The sequence below is a fragment of the Henckelia pumila genome, chromosome 3, assembly GCF_033568475.1.
Source record: "Henckelia pumila isolate YLH828 chromosome 3, ASM3356847v2, whole genome shotgun sequence".
NCBI classification, from domain to species: Eukaryota; Viridiplantae; Streptophyta; class Magnoliopsida; order Lamiales; family Gesneriaceae; genus Henckelia; species Henckelia pumila.
Genome location: NC_133122.1, coordinates 199717886 through 199739537, shown reverse-complemented (window position 1 = coordinate 199739537; position 21652 = coordinate 199717886). Strand labels below are relative to the sequence as shown.

Here is a 21652-nt window from a genome sequence, read left to right as displayed (position 1 = left end):
GTCACACTGCATAAGTACGGCGCCTAGACCTAGCTTAGACGCATCTGTATACACCACTAACTCCTCATGTGCAACTGACATCGCTAACACTGGTGTAGAAGTGAGTGCCTTCTTCAACTGATCAAAGCTCCTCTGAAAATTAGGACTCCACACAAACTTCGCATGCTTTTTGGTCAAGGATGTCAAGGGCACTGCAATAGAAGAAAATCCCTTGATAAACTTTTTGTAGTATCCTGCCAAACCCAAGAAACTGCGAATCTCTGATGCGTTCTTCGGAGTCCCCCCAGTTCTGCACTGCCTCAACCTTAGACTGATCCACAGCTATCCCATGTCTAGAAACAATATGGCCAAGAAATGCCATCTGCTCAAGCCAAAACTCACACTTGCTGAACTTTGCATACAATCTATTCTCTCTCAGAGTCTGCAAAGCTGTCTGCAAGTGCTGTCTATGCTCCTCAATGCCCCTGGAGTAGATCAATATGTCATCAATAAATACTATGATGAACTGATCAAGATACGACTGAAATACCCGGTTCATGAGATCCATGAAGACCGCTGGAGCATTAGTCAGTTCGAATGGCATCACCAAGAACTTGTAATGCCCATAACGTGTCCGTAAAGCAGTCTTGGACACGTCAAAATCTCTGACTCGCAACTGATGATATTCAGCTCGTAGATCGATCTTAGAAAATACCGAAGCTCCCTGCAAATGATCAAATAAGTCCTCTATCCTCGGCAGGGGATACGTATTCTTCACTGTAACTTTGTTAAGCTCCCTGTAGTCAATACACAGTCTCATGCTGTCATCCTTCTTCTTCACAAATAACACTGGTGCTCCCCAAGGATAAAACCAAGGGCGAATAAATCCTTTCTCCCATAACTCCTGAATCTGCTCCTTCAACTCTTTCATCTCGGTAGGAGCAAGTCGGTACGGTGCCTTAGAGATAGGCACAGTATCTGGTATCAACTCAATACCGAACTTCACCTCTCTAACTGGTGGAATTCCTACAATGTCATCCAGAAAGACATACGGGAAATCACGAAAAACCTCTATCTCTGTCATAGATCTGGTAGGCGGTTCTGACACTACAACTACACTAACAATAAACCCCTGGAAACCCCTCCGTAATAATTTTAGCGCACGCACAAAAGAGATGATATGCAAAGCACTGCTACTCTGGGATGCAAAGAAAATAAACGGGTAACCCTCAGAAGGTTTCACTGATACTGTCCTCCACCAAAAATCAATCGAATTTCCATTGACTGTCAGCCAGTCCTTGCCCAATATGAAATCAAAGTCTGTCATAGGCAATACAACTACATCGACCTTGATTGTATGCACCTGCAACTCATATTCCATGCCTCTGATGACACTCGTAGTAGTGAGAATCCTTCCAGATGGCACGGTGATAACATAACCTGTGGTAGCAACCTCGGGTGTGATACCTACCCGCCTGATAAATTCCTTTGAGATAAACAAATGCGTAGCTCCAGATTCTAGCAACGCAAAAATAGAGTTACCTCTAATTAGAATCCTCTCTTCATGCAAAAGATTTCCAAGCAGATGCACCCAAATCTTAATTTACCCAATTTCACACCTATGGACTACTTGTCTCCGAGGCATGTTCCATCACCACACATTTCTCACGTAAATCGCAATGCATAACTAAGTATTTAAAACTTTTCTACATAAAATCTTGAATCAAAACACATGCTCCTAATAAAACATAATAAAATATTTAAAATTTACAGACCGGTAGTGTGGCTTCTGAGCTTCACGTAGCAGACTAGTCACCCTCCAAGGACCGTGCTCTTATACCAAATGAAACGACTCGATCTAATAAATGCTAGAATTTTTTTTTATAAAAAGAATAACTAATAAAATAATAACTAATAGAATAATACATATATGCCCATACATATATCTATAAACACTTGAAATAACTATTTAACTAAAAACTTGATAAATGATTTAATTATGTAACAATAATATCTAGTAACGAATAAACACTGCAAAAAATCCCAAAATCCTCAATTTAAAATAAATAACATTAAATAATATGTCATGCAGGCATAATAAAAATAATATTTTAGACCACCATAAACGTGCAAATGCGGAAAACTTGTTTTAAAGTACTGATAAAATATCATGACATAAAATACGAATAGCATCGATCACGGGTGCCGTCTGCATGTGAACTCATAGGCCCTCACCGTCGGTCGGAGCAACCGTGTCATCAACTATATCATCATACTCACCTGCACCATATAAGTGTAGTGAGCCTAGAGGCCCAAAATATTTTATCTCATAATAACAAGGTTTAAAATCATGAAAACACATAATCATACTAATACATATAACTTACATGAACATGCATGCATGATCTTAAAAATAATGCATCATAAATATATGTCATCATCCGTCCATACATAAATCATAACTAATCATACATAACATAATTGAGCATGTCATAATCATAAAAACTGAGTATGGTCATATCCACGAATGTGACTAATAACTGTGCCGACTGATCAGTCTAAAAGAACCAACGTACGTGGCGGTTAATAAATCACCTCTATGAAAGAGTGGGTGCCCGGTGAGCCAACTTGTGGCTAAGGGCTTTGATGACTCTTTGTATAAACAATCTTTTGTTTAATATAATTTACACTTTTATAATGGCGTTTACTTTATCTTTTATCATATTATTATGTTGTGACATACTATAAGATGTTTAGATGAAGACCTTGAATATACTATAGTGTATGTAAGATGTGGTAGCACATGGGGATGTCTATCATGAAACACATCTTATAGTCACTGTATATTCTAAACGGTTCCTAGTCGATTGAGCCGTCCGTTAATAAGGATAAGGATCGCTCGAGATTGAGACTAGCATTTGTGATGCCGAGTACCACGTTTCATTGGTATGGAACATAGAGATGTTCAAAGCATGCAAATGGATATTCATACGATGAATGATCGAACTACCCTATCCGGACTTTCCAAGTGGTTATCACTTATCGAGTGGATAAAGTCCGCGGTTTTGGTTGTACACCATTAGTCCTTACTACTTGAAACATCATTGAGACTCTATATGCTAGTACTGTACTTTGACTCGTTTACCGACTCTATTGGGGTCATCAGGTGTCGGGATTGGGTACACTTACGACACATATAGGAGTCGATGCTTTGTTGTCAAGGATTCACCATATACTTGCTAGTGTGGATATCCTATGCAATCTGAGGAGATATTAGTGTGACGAATATCTGGCCAGAGTACATGATGTGTTTTAAGAAATGGTTTCTTAGTAGCACATGCGATGTCACTATTTGATCTTCAAGATGCATTGCATAGTTATCGAATCTCGAACGACTCTCGATTTACCAATGGTTGTTGATTCGATCGGGATATATGGATGAAGGGACCGTACTGTACGCTAACCAAAATCTATTGGTTCTTGCAGGCACTATCAGTGATACCTAGGGAATCATGGGGCGATGTTGCTAGGCGCTCTTACCATGATTCGATGGGCAAGTCGGAAATTGTTGTTCCGAGTCACAAGGAGTTGTGAGCCCACGGCTAGCTGTATCCCTGAACCATTGAGGGTCACACAAGTAATGGATTTTTAATCCCCGTTGAGATAGTTAAATTTAAAGAGTTAAATTTAATGAACAAAGAAGTGGGACTTCTTATTTAAGAGTAGAGGAGTAAGATTTCCTAAAATGACATAGGGATGGGCATTTTTGGAAACCACTGAATTCGGATTCAGAAAATTTATCTTGACTTTAAAAGATGCAGAAATGGTTTCTGTGCACATTGGTGAAATTGGTTTATCAATCTGAGTCACGATGAATTTTATATTAATTTCTGAACATGCGGGCTTTGCTTGTCAGACTTGAACTTATGACTAATGGGCCCTAAGCTGTTAGCAGCCCACATTATAAATAAGTTATTGCAGTACAGAAATTACACAACAGAGGTCACAATTTTCGAAAACCCTAGCTGTTTTTCTCTCTAAGTGGCCGCCCCCTCTCCCTCTCTGCTCGAAAATTCCAGCCTGTGAATTTTGAATTTGCAGTCTGGTTTAACGGATCAAATTCGTTAATTCTCTTCGTAGAAACTTCTGATAGATTTTCTAGTGCAATCTATCAGAGGGATTAAACTTCTGTTCGTGGACCTGATTGAAGAATTGTTCGTCCATCAGTTCCTGGGATATACAACAAGAGCAGAGTAATCTGTTGGTGTCCATAATCTCGATTCGAGATTGGAGGTAAAAATTTAATTGTTATTTAATTTTTACACGCACAATTTAATCGTAAAGTTTTGATACCTATTATGGAATCGTTCCATATAAAATTTTAAAACTTCCGCTGCACCGGGTATCAATTCTGATTGATCTGATCACCGTTCTCCAACACTCTATGCCGGTAGTAAACTACCTTTGTGCTAGTGGTAAAACCACCTCTATGTCGGTAGTAGAACTACCTCTGTGCCATTGGTAAACCATCTCTGTGCCGCCACATCACTTCAATTTCCATAAAAATATTTTTCATGCTCAATCTCAATCATAAAAACATCATAAAATTATTTCATGTATGCATGCACTTAAAAATATGTCCGTATGCATAAAATAAATTAAATATATATTCCGGACATAGTTATTTTTCATGGGATTGTCCAGACTGCTGATCCCTAGACTTAAGCCCATAAATTCTAAGACTGACCCAATGACTTAATTTAAACCCAAACATCATAAATAAGCCCAAATAAAAATACTTAAACATAATTGGCCCAAATAAAATATTTAAGCCCAATATTAATCACTGACAGGCCCAAAAATTCACAGACTGGCCCAATAATTTTCATGGGCTCCCAAGCCCATGAAAATTATTGGGATTACTTGGATAAATATTTCTAAGGCCTAATTAAAATATTTATAAGCCAAAATACTAATTAAACATTTAAAATAGCCCAAATACATCACTTAATCTAATAATCACTTAAAAATAAAAATACCCGAGCCCGACTAACTAAACCCGGACCCGGACCAAAATAATATGACCCGTGACCCATAAGATCTGAACCGGACCCAAAACACCTAGCCCGGCCCACCTAAAGCCTAGACACAACCTTAGCCTTTCTTTTTCCAACCCTAACTCACGGCAGCCCTGAGCGGCTTTGGAAAAACTATCTGTGCCGCCTGCTATTGCCACCTTTGGCCGTAAAAACACCGCCCATACTTAGCCAACATCAAGACGGTTATAACCCAATAAATTTGACCTCAAACCAAGCTCTGTAGAAGGAGAACGAACCAAAAAAAGCACACCTTAGTTTCTGCTCGCATGCAGAACGCGACCGCCGCATTCAGGCCGTTCGATCTCCCATCTCCGGCAACCACCGGCCGGATCAATACCTGGAATAGCTTTCCCAAGGTCTTGGGGTTCTAACCCAACTGTAATCACATGAAAACACGCTCTAAGGACCGAGAACGAGTCAATCTCCCAAGACTGCTCATTTTGCTTCCACCTGCGATCAGCTAGCTTTTCTGCAAAAACTAGCAACTAAGACACTGAACCAGCAACAATAACACAACCCTAAGGACCCTAATACACGCCCCTACATGCTTGACAGCATCTGGAACCATCCCCTTGCATCAAAACGTGACCATGCACATGTAATTCAAAGAAAAGCATGAGATATGCATGTTCTAACCATGGATCTTAAAGATTTTCGAAAATTATTAGCAACCATCAATGAAATCTTACATAAACAAAATTAAATAGCTTATATGATGTCAAATAAGAGAATTCAACATGCCTTTCACCAAGTTTTGATCAAAACGGGGCTTTAGACGTGCGTACGACGCTCCGGGACGAACGGATCACGAAACCGACTTAAAAACTTCAAAGCTTCGGTATGGGGGCTGCTTCTGATGGAGGAAATGGCTGATGAAGGTGAGGAAGGTGATGAAAGTGGCGGCTAGATGAGAAACGTGAGTTTTGGGGATGGTTTAGGGCAGAGATTTTTAAGATAATTTTTGTTTAGGATACTAAATAAATTAATATCACAGTTAAAAGTATAATTAAAACTTAAATACACTAATAATTCTGATAAAAAAAATATAATCCCGAAATATTATAATAGGGAATTTTTAAAAGTGTTAAGAAGTCATTATAATGGTTTATCTTGGAAAGAAATAGACTTACATATATCTATAAATATTAATATTACTATTTTCATGAAATAATACCTTAAAATAATATTTTAAGTCTCCTAAAAATCTCATAAAATATTTTGGATGAAAAACTAATATCTCGTTCATCCACGGTCCCGTTTACGCGATAAAATCAATTAATTATTCAAAATTCCAAAAATCACGCAATTGCGGGTTAAAAGCTAAAATACTTTAAACCATGCACATAAATCACATAATATCATTTAACCCAAATTTTTAAATTTTTAAATAATATTTTTTCCTAATTATGCATGCGAATTTAAGTATTAAAAAATACCGGGTGCTACAGTAACAACTCAAAACCAGCTTCAAATCTTATTCAATGCTTAACAATCTCAAGATTTGATCGAATAACCGGAATTCAACCGACGACAGGCCGATTTCGAAACCGTAAGTCTAACAACTCTAAACCTCATTCACAAAACTCTAATTCAACATTCTAAAAATCATATCATCCTCATTCATCATGAGGATTTCGGAACCAACACCTATATTTTTTAGAAATTCAACAAACGACAACCGACGGCGTAACGACTCGAATTTGATAATTCCAAAAGCATTAACAACATCTTATCAATCATTTAATCTCAATAACAACCTCAATACAACCTCTAAATTTTGAAATCCAACATTCCATAATTTCAAAATTTTGAAAATTATACAAAAAATCAAAAACATGTTCAAACGACGATCTTTTCTCGATCCGACATAGATATGCTATCGTCGTATATACTAGAATACGTTTATACAATCAAATCTTAATTCTAAAATATTATAATTTAGCCAAACTACGTCAAAGTATAGCACTCGAAGCCGTGATCTCAAATATACGATCAATCGGAAATTCTACCGAGCGGATCAATTTTAATCGGGATTGGAAATATTGAAATAAGCTTTTCTTCTTCTTCTTGGCTGAACTCTCGGCTTTCTGGTCCAATTCTGAAGGATATACACGTTTCCATGTATTTATGTAACATGTGTCATCCACTTGACTTGACCAAATTGCACTTTGGTCCCTAAACTTCTCAATATTTGCAATTCGGTCCTTTATCACTTCTTTGCTTCTAATTAAATCCTTTTTATATCCAAACCCATAATTAAAATCTTAAATTCCATAAATAGACAATTCAAATATTCTATTCTTTTAATTTAAGAATTCCAAAATTTAAATCTCAATATCTGTAAATCTGTAAATTCTCAAATTAAATGTTTTCAACTTGAAAATTAAATCTCTAATTTTCATAAATGCCCAAATAATAATTTTTTTCCAAATTCAGAATTTAAATCTTAAATTCCGTAATTAATAACTTAATATTTTCAGGGCCTTACAATTCCTCCCCTGTAAGAAATGGTTTCGTCCTCGAAATCGCATTCAGTCTTACTACTGAATCTCGTAGACTGGAAAGCTGAATGAAGTAATTCTTACTTCAATTCTGAGATCTTTAGATATCTTTTCTGATATTTTATATTCTTCTTCTTTCTGATTAAAATCTATATCGGTTATTCTGATTAACTCAAAGCCTTATCAGTTTCTGCTTCATCTAATTGAAGTTTACAGGAAAGAGTCTAGCTGATATTCTTCAACTTATACACAAAGATCAAATCTCATCTGTCCGATAAATTTATATAGATTATAAGTCGATAAGTTAGATTGCTAACTCCATCTAGAATACTCACAAGGTTCAATCATCAAATTACTTCTAGAATCTCTTTCTGAATCAGATATTGTTTCGGAAAGAACATTTCTCACTGAACCCTCTGTTCAAGCTTCAAACTCTGTATCTGTGATTCAATTTCTAAATTTGTCTAATCTGCTCTGTTCTTATTCTGTATGAATCAATTTTCATATTCTCTGTCTTTTCTCAAACCACATCTGGTCTGATCGCTGATACTTCTGAACTACCGTCTCAACACAAAGAAATTCTGCTTTTATTTTCATTTCATAATAAAAAACACAATCTCTATATCTATCAAATAACTGTTACTTAAATCATAATAAGTAAGTGGCAAAATTTGTCAGCTAGTACCAAATCTAGTACTATAGTTCTGAGAATATCCTCGAAAGTCTAGATAGTCATATCTGACAATCCATCGAGCGAAGGATGGTATAATGCAATCACATACAACCAAACACTTAGAACCTCTGAAAATCGATGCCACAAACTATCAATCAATCTAAAGTCTTTATCTTGACAATATATTTCAACAATTCCTGTAATTTCATCATATCACCAACTTTGTAACAACTATCAACTCATATCTGTATTACAGCTAATACAGCGTATTCTTGAATCTGACAAAATCTACTTCTATACAAATCACAAACTCGTGATGATTTGAGTAATTTTGAACTAAAATCTGTCAAAAAACTATTCTTGTTTCGACTCTAGAGTTTCTAAATTGTTTCATAGATCACTCGGTCTCTTCTTTTCTTTTTCTATTACCAGAAATGTAGGTATCGGAAATTCAATTCTGTCATATCGTCTTCCATTTTCTTTCACCAATACTGATTTCCAAGTAATTCATACAAAATTTCCAAACAACGGAATGGATATATAATCTGTTGTAGTGTGCCTCTTCCAGAATTTGATATATCATGTATAGATTATCTGGCACAATAAAATGATTATTCATCTCAAAATCCATTAACTTTGATCTGCTATCTTGTCCCATATCTCAATCTAGCATTCTAAACCGAATTCTAGTCACTTGATATAATCTCAATGTTGCTTTAATCTTTCCAAACTAATTTAACATAGTTTGGATTGCAACAATCCTGATTATTTGAGTATCTCTCTAGAAACTCAAGTACAAAACAAAATCTTTAATCAGTGGATCAAACATTCTTCTAGTTTCTTCTTTCGGTTTCTCAAGTTCTGGCAAAATAATACAATCAATCCAAAACTCTTGCTGGTACTCTGAATCAAAATTTCTATCAGTTACGAGCCCAAAAACATCAAAATATACTGAATGTATACACCAACTGATCAACGACTCTTGAAATTCATAATCCAAGAAACTCACTCAAGTCAAGGTCATCCAAAGATCAAATATTTTGAATGACAAAATCTTCTAAGTGAAAACAAACTCACTTGCATCTCAACTTAAACCGAGTAAATCAAATCAGACTCTAACAAAAATAAGAGTCAATCAAGATCGATTGAGGTCGAATAACAAAACCTCATAGTCGATATCAAAATATTCGAGAGTCGTGATTCTATGATATAATAGCTTCAGCAAAATCGAAGAGAAGGCTCGACTGTAACTGATTTTCTTACTGCTCTTATTAGCTGTCTAAACTCTTCCTGAATAATATTGATTGATCCATAATCTTATTCAATACCCAAATAAAATGGTATCTAAATTTTTTTTGTTTTGAAACTCATACTATAACTCAAATACCACAATTCAATTACAATTCAAGCTTATTTCTTCCAAACTGTAATTCAGCTTTTCTGATTCAATTTGCCGATATCTTCTTTTCATAGCCTTTTATCAAAGTTAGAACATAGTAAATACAGCAGATAAAGGCTCAACATACAAATAATGTAACATAAACAATTACTCAGCTATATCTGTATGCAATGCACCCAGATTCATAATTCTGCAGGTAGATTAATCAAATCTTATAATTACATGTAGTCTCGTCATCTGGTGCAGTTTGAGCTCTGTAATTTGTAGATTCTTGTTGCTTAGGAGATGGATCTTCATTCTGATTTTCTCTCGAACCCCATGGATTAGGACATACTTTAGAAAAATGTCCCAATTGATAGCAACGATGAAACTTTCCTAAAGTTTCCCGGCATTCATCGCTAGCATGTTTTCCTCCACAATGAGTGCAGTATTCACTGACATACTCTGCCTTATGACCCAAACCAAATGGTATCGGTCCGCTAGAGCTAGAGGAACTACTACCATACCTCTTGAGTTGTTGTCTCTGTTGGAAAACTGGCGAGTTCCCAGACCAATTACGATTGATACCCGGTGCAGCGGAAGTTTAAAAATTTTTCATGGAACGTTTCCATGGTATGGGTATCAACCGTTCATCGATTGAATTACGTGTGTGTAAAATTTAAATAACAATTAAATAAATTTTACCTCAAATCTCGCAACGAGATTAATGGACACCAACAGAACAATTCTGCTCTTGTTGTCTCTCCCTGGAACCGATGAACGCCTTCAATCAGGTCCACGAACAGAGGTTTAATCCCTCTGATAGATTGCACTAGAAAATCTATCAGAAGTTTTCTGCGAAGAGAATACACGAATTTGATTCGTTATTCCTTACTGCGATTCAAAATCACAGACCGGAATTTTCTCGGGCAGAGCAAGGCAGGGGTTCGGCCGATTATTCTAGAGGAGAGGCTAGGGTTTCGATTTTTCTCTCTCAAAATAATGAGCTGATGTGTGTAATTTCTGTACTGAAATAACTTATTTATAATGCAGGCCACTAACACCTTAGGGCCCATTAGTCATAAGCTGGGGCCCGACAAGCAAAGCCCACTCGTTCAGAAATTATATAAAATTCATCGTGACTCCGATTGATGAAACGATTTCACCAATGTGCACAGAAACCATTTCTGCACGTTTTAAAGTCAAAATAAATTTTCCTGAATCCGAATTCAGTGGTTTCCAAAAATGTCCATCCCTATGTCATTTTAGGAAATCCTACTCCCTTACTCTTATTTAAGAAGTCCAACTCCTTAGTTCATTAAATTTAACTCTTTAAATTTAACTATCTCAACGGGGATTAAAACTCCATTACACTGTGTGACCCTCAATGGTTCAGGGATACAGCTAGCCGTGGGCTCACAACTCCTTGTGACTCGGAACAACACTTTCCGACTTGCCCAACGAATCATGGTAAAGCGCCTAGCAACATCGCCCCATGATTCCCTAGGTATCACTGATAGTGCCTACAAGAACCAGTAGATTTTGGTTAGCGTACAGTACGGTCCCTTCATCCATATATCCCGATCGAATCAACAACCATTGGTATATCGAGAGTCGCTCAAGATTCGATAACTATGCAATGCATCTTGAAGATCAAATTAGTGACATCGCATGTGCTACTAAGAAACCATTTCTTAAATCACATCAAGTACTCTGGCCAGAGATTTGTCACACTAATATCTCCTCAGATCGCATAGGATATCCACACTCGCAAGTATGTGGTGAATCCTTGACAACAATGCATTGACTCCTATATGTGTCGTAACTGTACCCAATCTCGACACCTGATGACCCCCTCAGAGTCGGTAAACGAGTCAAAGCACAGTACTAGCATATAGAGTCTCCATGATGTTTCAAGTCGTAAGGACTAATGGTGTACAACCAAAACCGCGGACTTTATCCACTCGATAAGTGATAACCACTTGGAAAGTCCGGATAGGGTAGTTCGACTATTCATCCTATGAATATCCATTTGCATGCTTTGAACATCTCCATGTTCCCTACCAATGAAACGTGGTACTCCGCATCGCAAATGCTAGTCTCAAACTCGAGCGATCCTTATCCTTATTATCGGACGGCTCAATCGACTAGGAACGGTTTTAGAACATACAGTGACTATAAGATGTATTTCATGATAGACATCTCCATGTTCTACCACATCTTACATACACTATAGTATATTCAAGGTCTTTATCAAAACAACAATAGTATATCACAATATAACAATATGAAGTAATATAAAGTCATTGCCATAAAAGTGTAAATAATATTAAACAAAAGATTGTTTATACAAAGAGTCAACAAAGCCCATAGCCACACAGTTGGCTCACTGGGCACCCACTCTTACAATCTCCCACTTGCCCTATAGCCAACTAGTCATACTACGTAGACCCATTGCTTCGCGATGTTTGTCAAACAATGGTCCTGGCAAAGGCTTAGTAAGTGGATCAGCGATATTGTCTGCAGAGGCCACTCGTTCGACACTGATGTCTCCTCTTTCCACAATCTCCCGGATTATGTGGTATTTCCTCAGTACGTGTTTGGATCTTTGATGAGACCTTGGTTCCTTTGCTTGAGCAACGGCACCCGTGTTGTCGCAGTACACCGGGACTGGACCAACAAATTCAGGAATGACGCCCAACTCTTGGACGAAATTCCTCATCCAAACGGCCTCTTTAGCAGCAGCTGATGCTGCAATGTATTCAGCCTCAGTGGTGGAATCCGCTGTGGTGTCCTGCTTGGAACTCTTCCAAGAGACAGCACCGCCATTGAGCATGAACACAAATCCAGAGGTTGACTTCGAGTCATCCACATCACTTTGGAAGCTAGAGTCGGTATAGCCTTCCAGTTTGAGTTCTCGTCCTCCATAAACCATGAACATATTCTTAGTCCTTCGCAAGTACTTAAGAATGTCCTTCACGGCTTTCCAATGCATCTGACCAGGATTAGACTGATATCTGCTCGTGACACTCAGAGCAAATGCTACATCCGGTCTGGTAGATATCATCCCATACATGATACTACCTATAGCTGACGCATATGGTACATGTGTCATATTCTCTATCTCTGCATCAGTCTTGGGACACATAGACTTGGATAGAGAAACTCCATGACACATGGGCAGATGTCCTCTCTTGGACCCATCCATTGAAAACCGTTTCAATATGGTATCGATGTAGGTTGATTGAGTGAGTCCTATCATTCTCTTAGATCTATCCCTATAGATCTGTATCCCAAGAATGTAGGATGCCTCACCCAAATCCTTCATCGAAAATCTACCTGATAACCATATCTTTGTTGACTGCAACATCCCTACATCATTCCCAATGAGTAGGATGTCATCAACATAAAGTACTAAGAATGTCACCGCATCCTTAACTACTTTCTTGTACACGCAAGGTTCCTCCGGGTTCTTGATGAAACCAAAGTCTTTAATTGTTTCATCAAATTTCTGGTTCCAACTTCTTGATGCTTGTTTTAGACCATAAATTGATCTCTGAAGCTTGCATACCTTATGCTCGCTTCCCATGGATGTGTACCCCTCAGGCTGCTTCATATAGATTTCTTCCTTAATGTCTCCATTAAGAAAAGCAGTCTTCACATCCATTTGCCATATCTCATAGTCATACCATGCAGCTATGGCAATAAGGATTCTTATGGACTTGAACATTGCAACTGGTGAAAAGGTTTCGTCATAGTCAACTCCTTGCCTTTGAGTATAACCTTTAGCCACCAATCGCGCCTTGTAGGTCAATACCTTACCATCAGGCCCAAGCTTTCTTTTGTAGATCCATTTACACCCTATTGGAACAATTCCATCGGGAGGATCCACTAAAGACCAGACTTGGTTAGTATGCATCGAATCCAATTCTGACTGCATAGCTTCAAGCCATAAATTCGAATCCGCATCAGAAATTGCTTCCTTGAAGCTTCTTGGATCACATCCAATGTCGGGTTCATCTTGACCCTCTTCAAGAAGAAGACCATATCGAACTGGAGGTCTAGAAGTCCTCTCGGATCTTCTAGGTGCAGGCGTGTCCAGCAATGGTTCCTGAGGTGTGGGATCGTTATTTTGTATTTCGGGTTCTTCTCGAACTTCTTCGAGTTCCATCATCTCGCCTTTCTTATCCAATAAGAACTCCTTCTCCAAGAAGGTGGCATTCCGTGAAACAAACACCTTTGTTTCAGCAGGATAATAGAAATAATATCCGATTGAATTCTTCGGATACCCCACAAAATAACACAAGTTGGATCGACTATCCAACTTATCTCCCACTGTCCGCTTCACGTAAGCAGGACATCCCCAAATCCTCAAGTACGAATACTTAGGAGCTTTGCCATTCCATAACTCGTATGGTGTTTTGTCCACTGCTTTAGTGTGGACGTTGTTCAACAACAATACCGCCGTTTCAAGCGCATAGCCCCAAAACGAAGGTGGAAGCTCAGTGAAGCTCATCATAGATCGAACCATGTCCAACAAAGTTCGATTACGACGCTCCGATACACCATTAAGCTGTGGTGTCATAGGAGGAGTCCACTGAGAGAGAATCCCATTCTCTTTTAGATAGTCCAAAAACTCGGTACTCAAGTATTCTCCACCTCGATCCGATCGAAGTGCTTTAATACTTTTACCTAGCTTGTTTTCTACTTCAGCCTTGAATTCTTTGAACTTTTCAAATGCTTCAGACTTATATTTCATTAAATATAAATACCCATACCTTGAATAATCATCAGTAAAGGTAATGAAGTAGGTGTGGCCATGTTGAGTCCCTACTCTAAATGGACCACAAACATCTGTATGGATCAAATCCAACAGATTCTGACTACGCTCAGGTTTCCCCTTAAAAGGAGATTTAGTCATTTTTCCTTTTAGGCAGGATTCACAAGTAGGTAGAGAGTTAATATCAGACATATCAAACATGCCCTCTCCCACTAGCTTGTTCATCCTCCTTGAGGAAATATGACCTAGTCTAGCGTGCCAAAGGTTTGCCGGGTTTTGACTATCGATTTTCCTTTTGTTTGTTGTTGCCGGTTTGTCAATACAATTCACTGGAACGTCTTTTAGTTTTAAATTGTATAGATCGTTTTCAAGTTGTCCATTTCCAATTAAACATTCATTCTTGTAAATATTGCAAATCCCATTCACAAAATTACAAGAATAACCATCTCTATCAAGCATAGAAATAGAAATAATGTTTTTAATTAAATCTGGCACAAATAAAACATCTCTCAACAATAATTTAAAACCATTCTGCAAAATCAAACAAACATCTCCAATGGCCGTAGCTTCAACTCTGGAACCATTCCCGAGCCTCAGCTGGGTCTCACCCATTCTAAGCCTGCGACTTCTTGTCATCACCTGCAAATCATTGCAAATGTGAGATCCACATCCGGTATCCAATACCCAAGAAGTTGTATTAAGTGACATGTTTATTTCGATATAGAACATACCCTTTGCAGTTCCCAACTGCTCAAGATACTCCTTGCAGTTGCGCTTCCAATGACCCGGCTTCTTGCAGTAATGGCAAACATCCTTGGATTTTCCATTGTTTGAAGCCTTTGTCTTTTGCTTCTTCTCGGGTTCCACTTTCTTGGGTGGGGCAGAACGTTTCTTGCCCTTCATACTTGGCCCCTTCTTAGCAGAAGATGAGGAGCCCACCAAGAAAGCTGGCTTATCCTTCTTAAGTGTGGATTCATATGTAACGAGCATATTGACCATCTCTTCAAGGGTGGCCTCTATCTTGTTCATATTAAAATTTATCACGAATCCATCAAATGAAGAAGGAAGAGATAGAAGCAGCAAGTCCACATTGAGTTCATGCTCCAACACCAAATCAAGGGTCGCTAACTTCTGTATGAGCCAAATCACTCGTACCCCATGATCACGGACCGAAGTCCCTTCACGCATGCGGCACGTCATCAACTCCTTAACAGTAGAGAACCTTTCAGCCCTCGACTGAGCCCCAAAAAGTTCCTTGAGTTGCGCGTGAATGTCAGCAGCATTCACCGTGTCCTCAAATCGCCTCTGGAGTTCATCAGACATCGAGGCTTGCATATAGCATTTGGTCTTGATGTCATGGTCACACCATGCATCAAGTTTGGCCAATTCCTCCGGACTTATGTCAGCTGGTGCTTCCTTCGGAGGTGCTTTCTCTAACACGTAGAGCATTTTCTCCGAAGTTAAGACAATCTTCAACTTCCGGAACCATTCCGTATAGTTGGCGCCAGTCAGCTTGTTTTGTTCGAGGATCGAGAATAAAGGATTTCGCGAATTCATTGTATGAAATACTGAAAAGGAAAACAGACATATATCAATGATTGTTTAACAATTTACTAAGACATAAAATAGGCGAATTTAATTTTATGAATCTCACTCCCACTATTTTAACGATTTCACCACCCTCTAGTGAAAACGGGAAACTTTTTCCTTAGTGAGAACATAGAGTCCAATTGACAAACTTATGGTCCCGAATAATATCAGCCAACCATAATTCTCAAAAGGTAGAGCTCAATTGCTTCCAAAGCAACCCCCATGTGTTTACCTCATGTCCAATAAGGGCCCAATAATATGACGCCGTTTAAAGTGACATGTCAAGATGACCCATCAATATTAAGTTGTGATAGACGGTCGACATGTGGATCCCCCAATAATATGAGCCGATCCCATGGGAGTTCCACCCAACTTACAACATTTGTCGATCCAATGTACATCTTTCCGACGGACGGGCCCCCCCAATAATATGAGCCGGACCGTATCCGCGGGTAGCATCACATACATTGACCGTTGATGGAAGGTAGGAACATTTAAACAATATTTAAATTTCCTTTATTTATCTTGATATAAATTTTAAATCATATTTAAAATGAGGGATTTTATTTATAAAAATATTTGTCTCATCATATTTAATTTATTGCATGCATTGCCGGATTCACGCAATTTATGTCTAAACATGCATACAATCATAATATCACATATTATATAGGATGATCGATTCCATTTCTAATTGACCCGTGGTTGCCAATCACGGGTCTTAGTCCAATCCTAGGTAATATGCAGTATGCAAATGCAATCCTATTACATATGCTTCCAATTTACATTTCTTCAGTCTTCATTGTCTGCTGGGCCCACCATCTTCAAATCTTGATCTCCCACTAAATCTAATGTATTTACAATAAATAACAATGACAAGTAGGGGATACATTTTTAGGGGGTGGGAACGGGCTATAAACCAAGCCCACTTTTATTACATATGACATTCATATCGGGCCATAAACCAGGCCCATTAATAAAACCAACAACAATAAAGACAAAATGTAAATTCCTAACATACACCTACAAAATTGGTCATGGCAATCGATCATCCTTATCCAATAACATTTAATTCAAAATTAATTTATTGGATAACATGCTGTGGCAATTCAAATTTAAACAAGATAAAATCATATTTTATATATAAAATCTCATTTCACATATAAAATCATATTTTATCTCTATATCAAATAAAATCATATTTTATCTATAAAATCCAATTTTACAAATAAAATCATATTTTACTTAATATATCATAAGATCATATCTTATCATCAATTGTACCAAAATAATTGATTTCAAAATTCAATTTACGGATAAAATATTAAAATTTTCCAAAAATTCAAATTTATCCAAAATCAATTTTAAAATTTACGGACTCGAACAATTCGATCCGAAATCTCGTGAACCAATCAAAAACAATTTTTGACCGGACCAAAAATAAAATTTTAACATATTAAAATTAATTTTTAATAAAATATTAATTTTTCCCGCGGGCCACCCGGGACACTCCCGGGTTGGCCCGCACCCGGGGCGCGGGCCGGGGCAGCCCAGCTGCCCCCTTAGGGCAGCAACGCTTGCTGCCCTGGCGGCGCCTGGCGCCGCCGCTGGGCGGCGCCGAGCGCCGCCCCTGGGCGGCGCCGAGCGCTGCCCTGCGCAGCGCCCAGCGCTGCGCTGGGCAGCGCCGTGCGCCGCCCTGGGCGGCGACGGTCGCCGCCCTGGGCGGCGCCGTGCGCCGCCCCTGGGGGCAGCGACCATCGCTGCCCCTTCCGGGCAGCGATCCAATCGCTGCCCGGGTTTCGCCCCCGGAAAAAAAATTTTTTTATTAAAAATATTTATTTTGTTTCAAAAACCGAGACTCAAAAATTTTGTACAATTGATTAATTCAATCGATTGATCTGAGCAACCTGGCTCTGATACCACTGTTGGAAAACTGGCGAGTTCCCAGACCAATTACGATTGATACCCGGTGCAGCGGAAGTTTAAAAATTTTTCATGGAACGTTTCCATGGTATGGGTATCAACCGTTCATCGATTGAATTACGTGTGTGTAAAATTTAAATAACAATTAAATAAATTTTACCTCAAATCTCGCAACGAGATTAATGGACACCAACAGAACAATTCTGCTCTTGTTGTCTCTCCCTGGAACCGATGAACGCCTTCAATCAGGTCCACGAACAGAGGTTTAATCCCTCTGATAGATTGCACTAGAAAATCTATCAGAAGTTTTCTGCGAAGAGAATACACGAATTTGATTCGTTATTCCTTACTGCGATTCAAAATCACAGACCGGAATTTTCTCGGGCAGAGCAAGGCAGGGGTTCGGCCGATTATTCTAGAGGAGAGGCTAGGGTTTCGATTTTTCTCTCTCAAAATAATGAGCTGATGTGTGTAATTTCTGTACTGAAATAACTTATTTATAATGCAGGCCACTAACACCTTAGGGCCCATTAGTCATAAGCTGGGGCCCGACAAGCAAAGCCCACTCGTTCAGAAATTAATATAAAATTCATCGTGACTCCGATTGATGAAACGATTTCACCAATGTGCACAGAAACCATTTCTGCACGTTTTAAAGTCAAAATAAATTTTCCTGAATCCGAATTCAGTGGTTTCCAAAAATGTCCATCCCTATGTCATTTTAGGAAATCCTACTCCCTTACTCTTATTTAAGAAGTCCAACTCCTTAGTTCATTAAATTTAACTCTTTAAATTTAACTATCTCAACGGGGATTAAAACTCCATTACACTGTGTGACCCTCAATGGTTCAGGAATACAGCTAGCCGTGGGCTCACAACTCCTTGTGACTCGGAACAACACTTTCCGACTTGCCCAACGAATCATGGTAAAGCGCCTAGCAACATCGCCCCATGATTCCCTAGGTATCACTGATAGTGCCTACAAGAACCAGTAGATTTTGGTTAGCGTACAGTACGGTCCCTTCATCCATATATCCCGATCGAATCAACAACCATTGGTATATCGAGAGTCGCTCAAGATTCGATAACTATGCAATGCATCTTGAAGATCAAATTAGTGACATCGCATGTGCTACTAAGAAACCATTTCTTAAATCACATCAAGTACTCTGGCCAGAGATTTGTCACACTAATATCTCCTCAGATCGCATAGGATATCCACACTCGCAAGTATGTGGTGAATCCTTGACAACAATGCATTGACTCCTATATGTGTCGTAACTGTACCCAATCTCGACACCTGATGACCCCCTCAGAGTCGGTAAACGAGTCAAAGCACAGTACTAGCATATAGAGTCTCCATGATGTTTCAAGTCGTAAGGACTAATGGTGTACAACCAAAACCGCGGACTTTATCCACTCGATAAGTGATAACCACTTGGAAAGTCCGGATAGGGTAGTTCGACTATTCATCCTATGAATATCCATTTGCATGCTTTGAACATCTCCATGTTCCCTACCAATGAAACGTGGTACTCCGCATCGCAAATGCTAGTCTCAAACTCGAGCGATCCTTATCCTTATTATCGGACGGCTCAATCGACTAGGAACGGTTTTAGAACATACAGTGACTATAAGATGTATTTCATGATAGACATCTCCATGTTCTACCACATCTTACATACACTATAGTATATTCAAGGTCTTTATCAAAACAACAATAGTATATCACAATATAACAATATGAAGTAATATAAAGTCATTGCCATAAAAGTGTAAATAATATTAAACAAAAGATTGTTTATACAAAGAGTCAACAAAGCCCATAGCCACACAGTTGGCTCACTGGGCACCCACTCTTACAGTCTCCAAAACTTTAACCGCTCTTTACTACTGCTGCCACTACCTCTTGCCTCAAATCTGCTCTATGATGACAATTGTGGCTGAGGTTGCTGTTGTCCCAAATACTGAGGCATGATTGAACTTTCAAAACCAGCTTCAGCTCATTTAGCCTTTTCAATTGCGTCTGCCATATTATTCGGTCGCTCTGCATTTATCCAAGTGTAAATTTCCGAATTAAGGCCATTGATAAACAGATCAGCTTGGACTTCTTCATCATCAACCACGGGAGGAACAAATCGAAGCAAGTTAAAGAATTTAGAAACATTGCTCTCAACAGTCAAATTTCCCTGCTGCAGATTAAAAAATTATGCTGCTCTATCTTCTCTAAAGGATATCGGAAGAAAACACTGACAGAAATCAATCTTGAATACCTGCCACGTAATTACTGAACCTCGGTTCTCCATACTTTGTTTTGTCACAACCCACCAGCTTCTTGCTAAATCTTGAAGTTGATATATGATCAGCCTGATTATACGTTCATCAAAGTAGTCCAAAGACTCGAACAAGTGATCAAGCTCTTCTAACCAACTTTCACAAGCAATGGCATCTTCTGTACCTTTCAAAATTGGCGGATCATACATCTGAAATCGCTCGAATAGTACTTCCATCGGTGTGAGGGTAGCATCCATCGATTCTAAAGGATTACAATACTGTCTTGTTCAGCCTGAGTATTTATTTCACCTAAGTAGTACTGTCTTATTCAGTCTGGGGTGCTTACTTCACCCAAATAACCTGACTTACTTTAAAACAAAATCTATAAGCAACGCAGAGATTATACTATTCAAATCAATAAAACATATCTATAATCTCATGCTTTTTCATATAACACATGCTTATAAGTTCTCATGCTATTCAAAGAAAACATGTTTACAAGGAATTCAAATATTCATGTGAATTCACATAATCAGGTAAACACGTAAGCATATAAGCATATAATTTCTTCACTCAATAAATCATATTCGTATACAATGTATCAAAATAAGTAAAGCATCAATCATGCAATACTATAAATGCATGCGACTCAATCTACCCCGCTCAACTTCTATCTTAGACCAAGAACTTAGGATCTGATACCACCTGTTGTGGGGACCTCGGGTGCTAATCTCAAATATCGAAACACAATCAATATAATCTGATAATTTGTACAAGATAACTTACAATAAATCAACTAAACTCGAAAGCAAAAGCCATAAATTTTTTAAAAAACAATTCAAGGCCTCGCTCGATCGCTTGAAGTTAACCGATCGAGCGAGCACAATTCAGCATCGTACTGCCCAACAATTAAAAGGCCTCGCTCGATCGGTTGAAGTTCACCGATCGAGCGAGAAATGCTCTGTGCAAAAAAAACTCAAAAATCTGCTCTTGCTGTTCTGTGTATTATCTGAAGTGCTTGAAACTTTCTAACCACTTCCAATCAATACTACAATGATTCAAATACAAAACTCAAAATAAAACATGTATATCAACTCATAATAAAGTTCATACATGAGTTTGAAAGACATACAACAAATCAAATCTGATTCTCCTACTCTCAAATCAATATAACATCTCTAAACATGCATTGATAGCAGCTTCTATTCTTAACCCGAGTTTCCACTCTAAATCTCTCAATCTCGAGCTTTCCATGTCAATTCTGACTCGTTCCTGCCCAACCTGATGCAATGCACACATACAAACAAAGCAACAACCAAAAAACTCCGGTTAGAATAAATCTCAGTATGAAGGACATGTATATAATCATATAAACATATCAAATCAATATTTTACTAACACCAATCACAAGGTCCATATACCCTTACCTGCCGGATTTCATTCAAAGCAAATAAA

The 21652-nt window shown here is 38.3% G+C and overlaps 1 protein-coding gene across 1 annotated transcript; it reads right to left on the bottom strand.

Moving 5' to 3' along the window:
* Positions 1 to 19926: 19926 nt before the first annotated feature.
* On the bottom strand, positions 19927 to 20454 carry LOC140890351 (uncharacterized). Its single transcript, XM_073298106.1, has 2 exons — positions 20197 to 20454; positions 19927 to 20112 (listed from the first exon to the last, which is right to left on the bottom strand). The coding sequence occupies exons 1-2, from the start codon at positions 20452 to 20454 to the stop codon at positions 19927 to 19929; spliced, it is 444 nt and encodes a 147-aa protein (XP_073154207.1).
* Between the last annotated feature and the right edge of the window lie 1198 nt (positions 20455 to 21652).

What these genes read in the sequence shown, in the direction of transcription:
- LOC140890351 (XM_073298106.1), bottom strand. Translation starts at nt 20,454, where the DNA reads ATGGATGCTACCCTCACACCGATGGAAGTACTATTCGAGCGATTTCAG. An exon ending in GTTCAGTAATTACGTGGCAG is followed by an intron (nt 20,113 to 20,196) that starts GTATTCAAGATT and finishes AATCTGCAGCAG; the next exon opens with GGAAATTTGACTGTTGAGAG.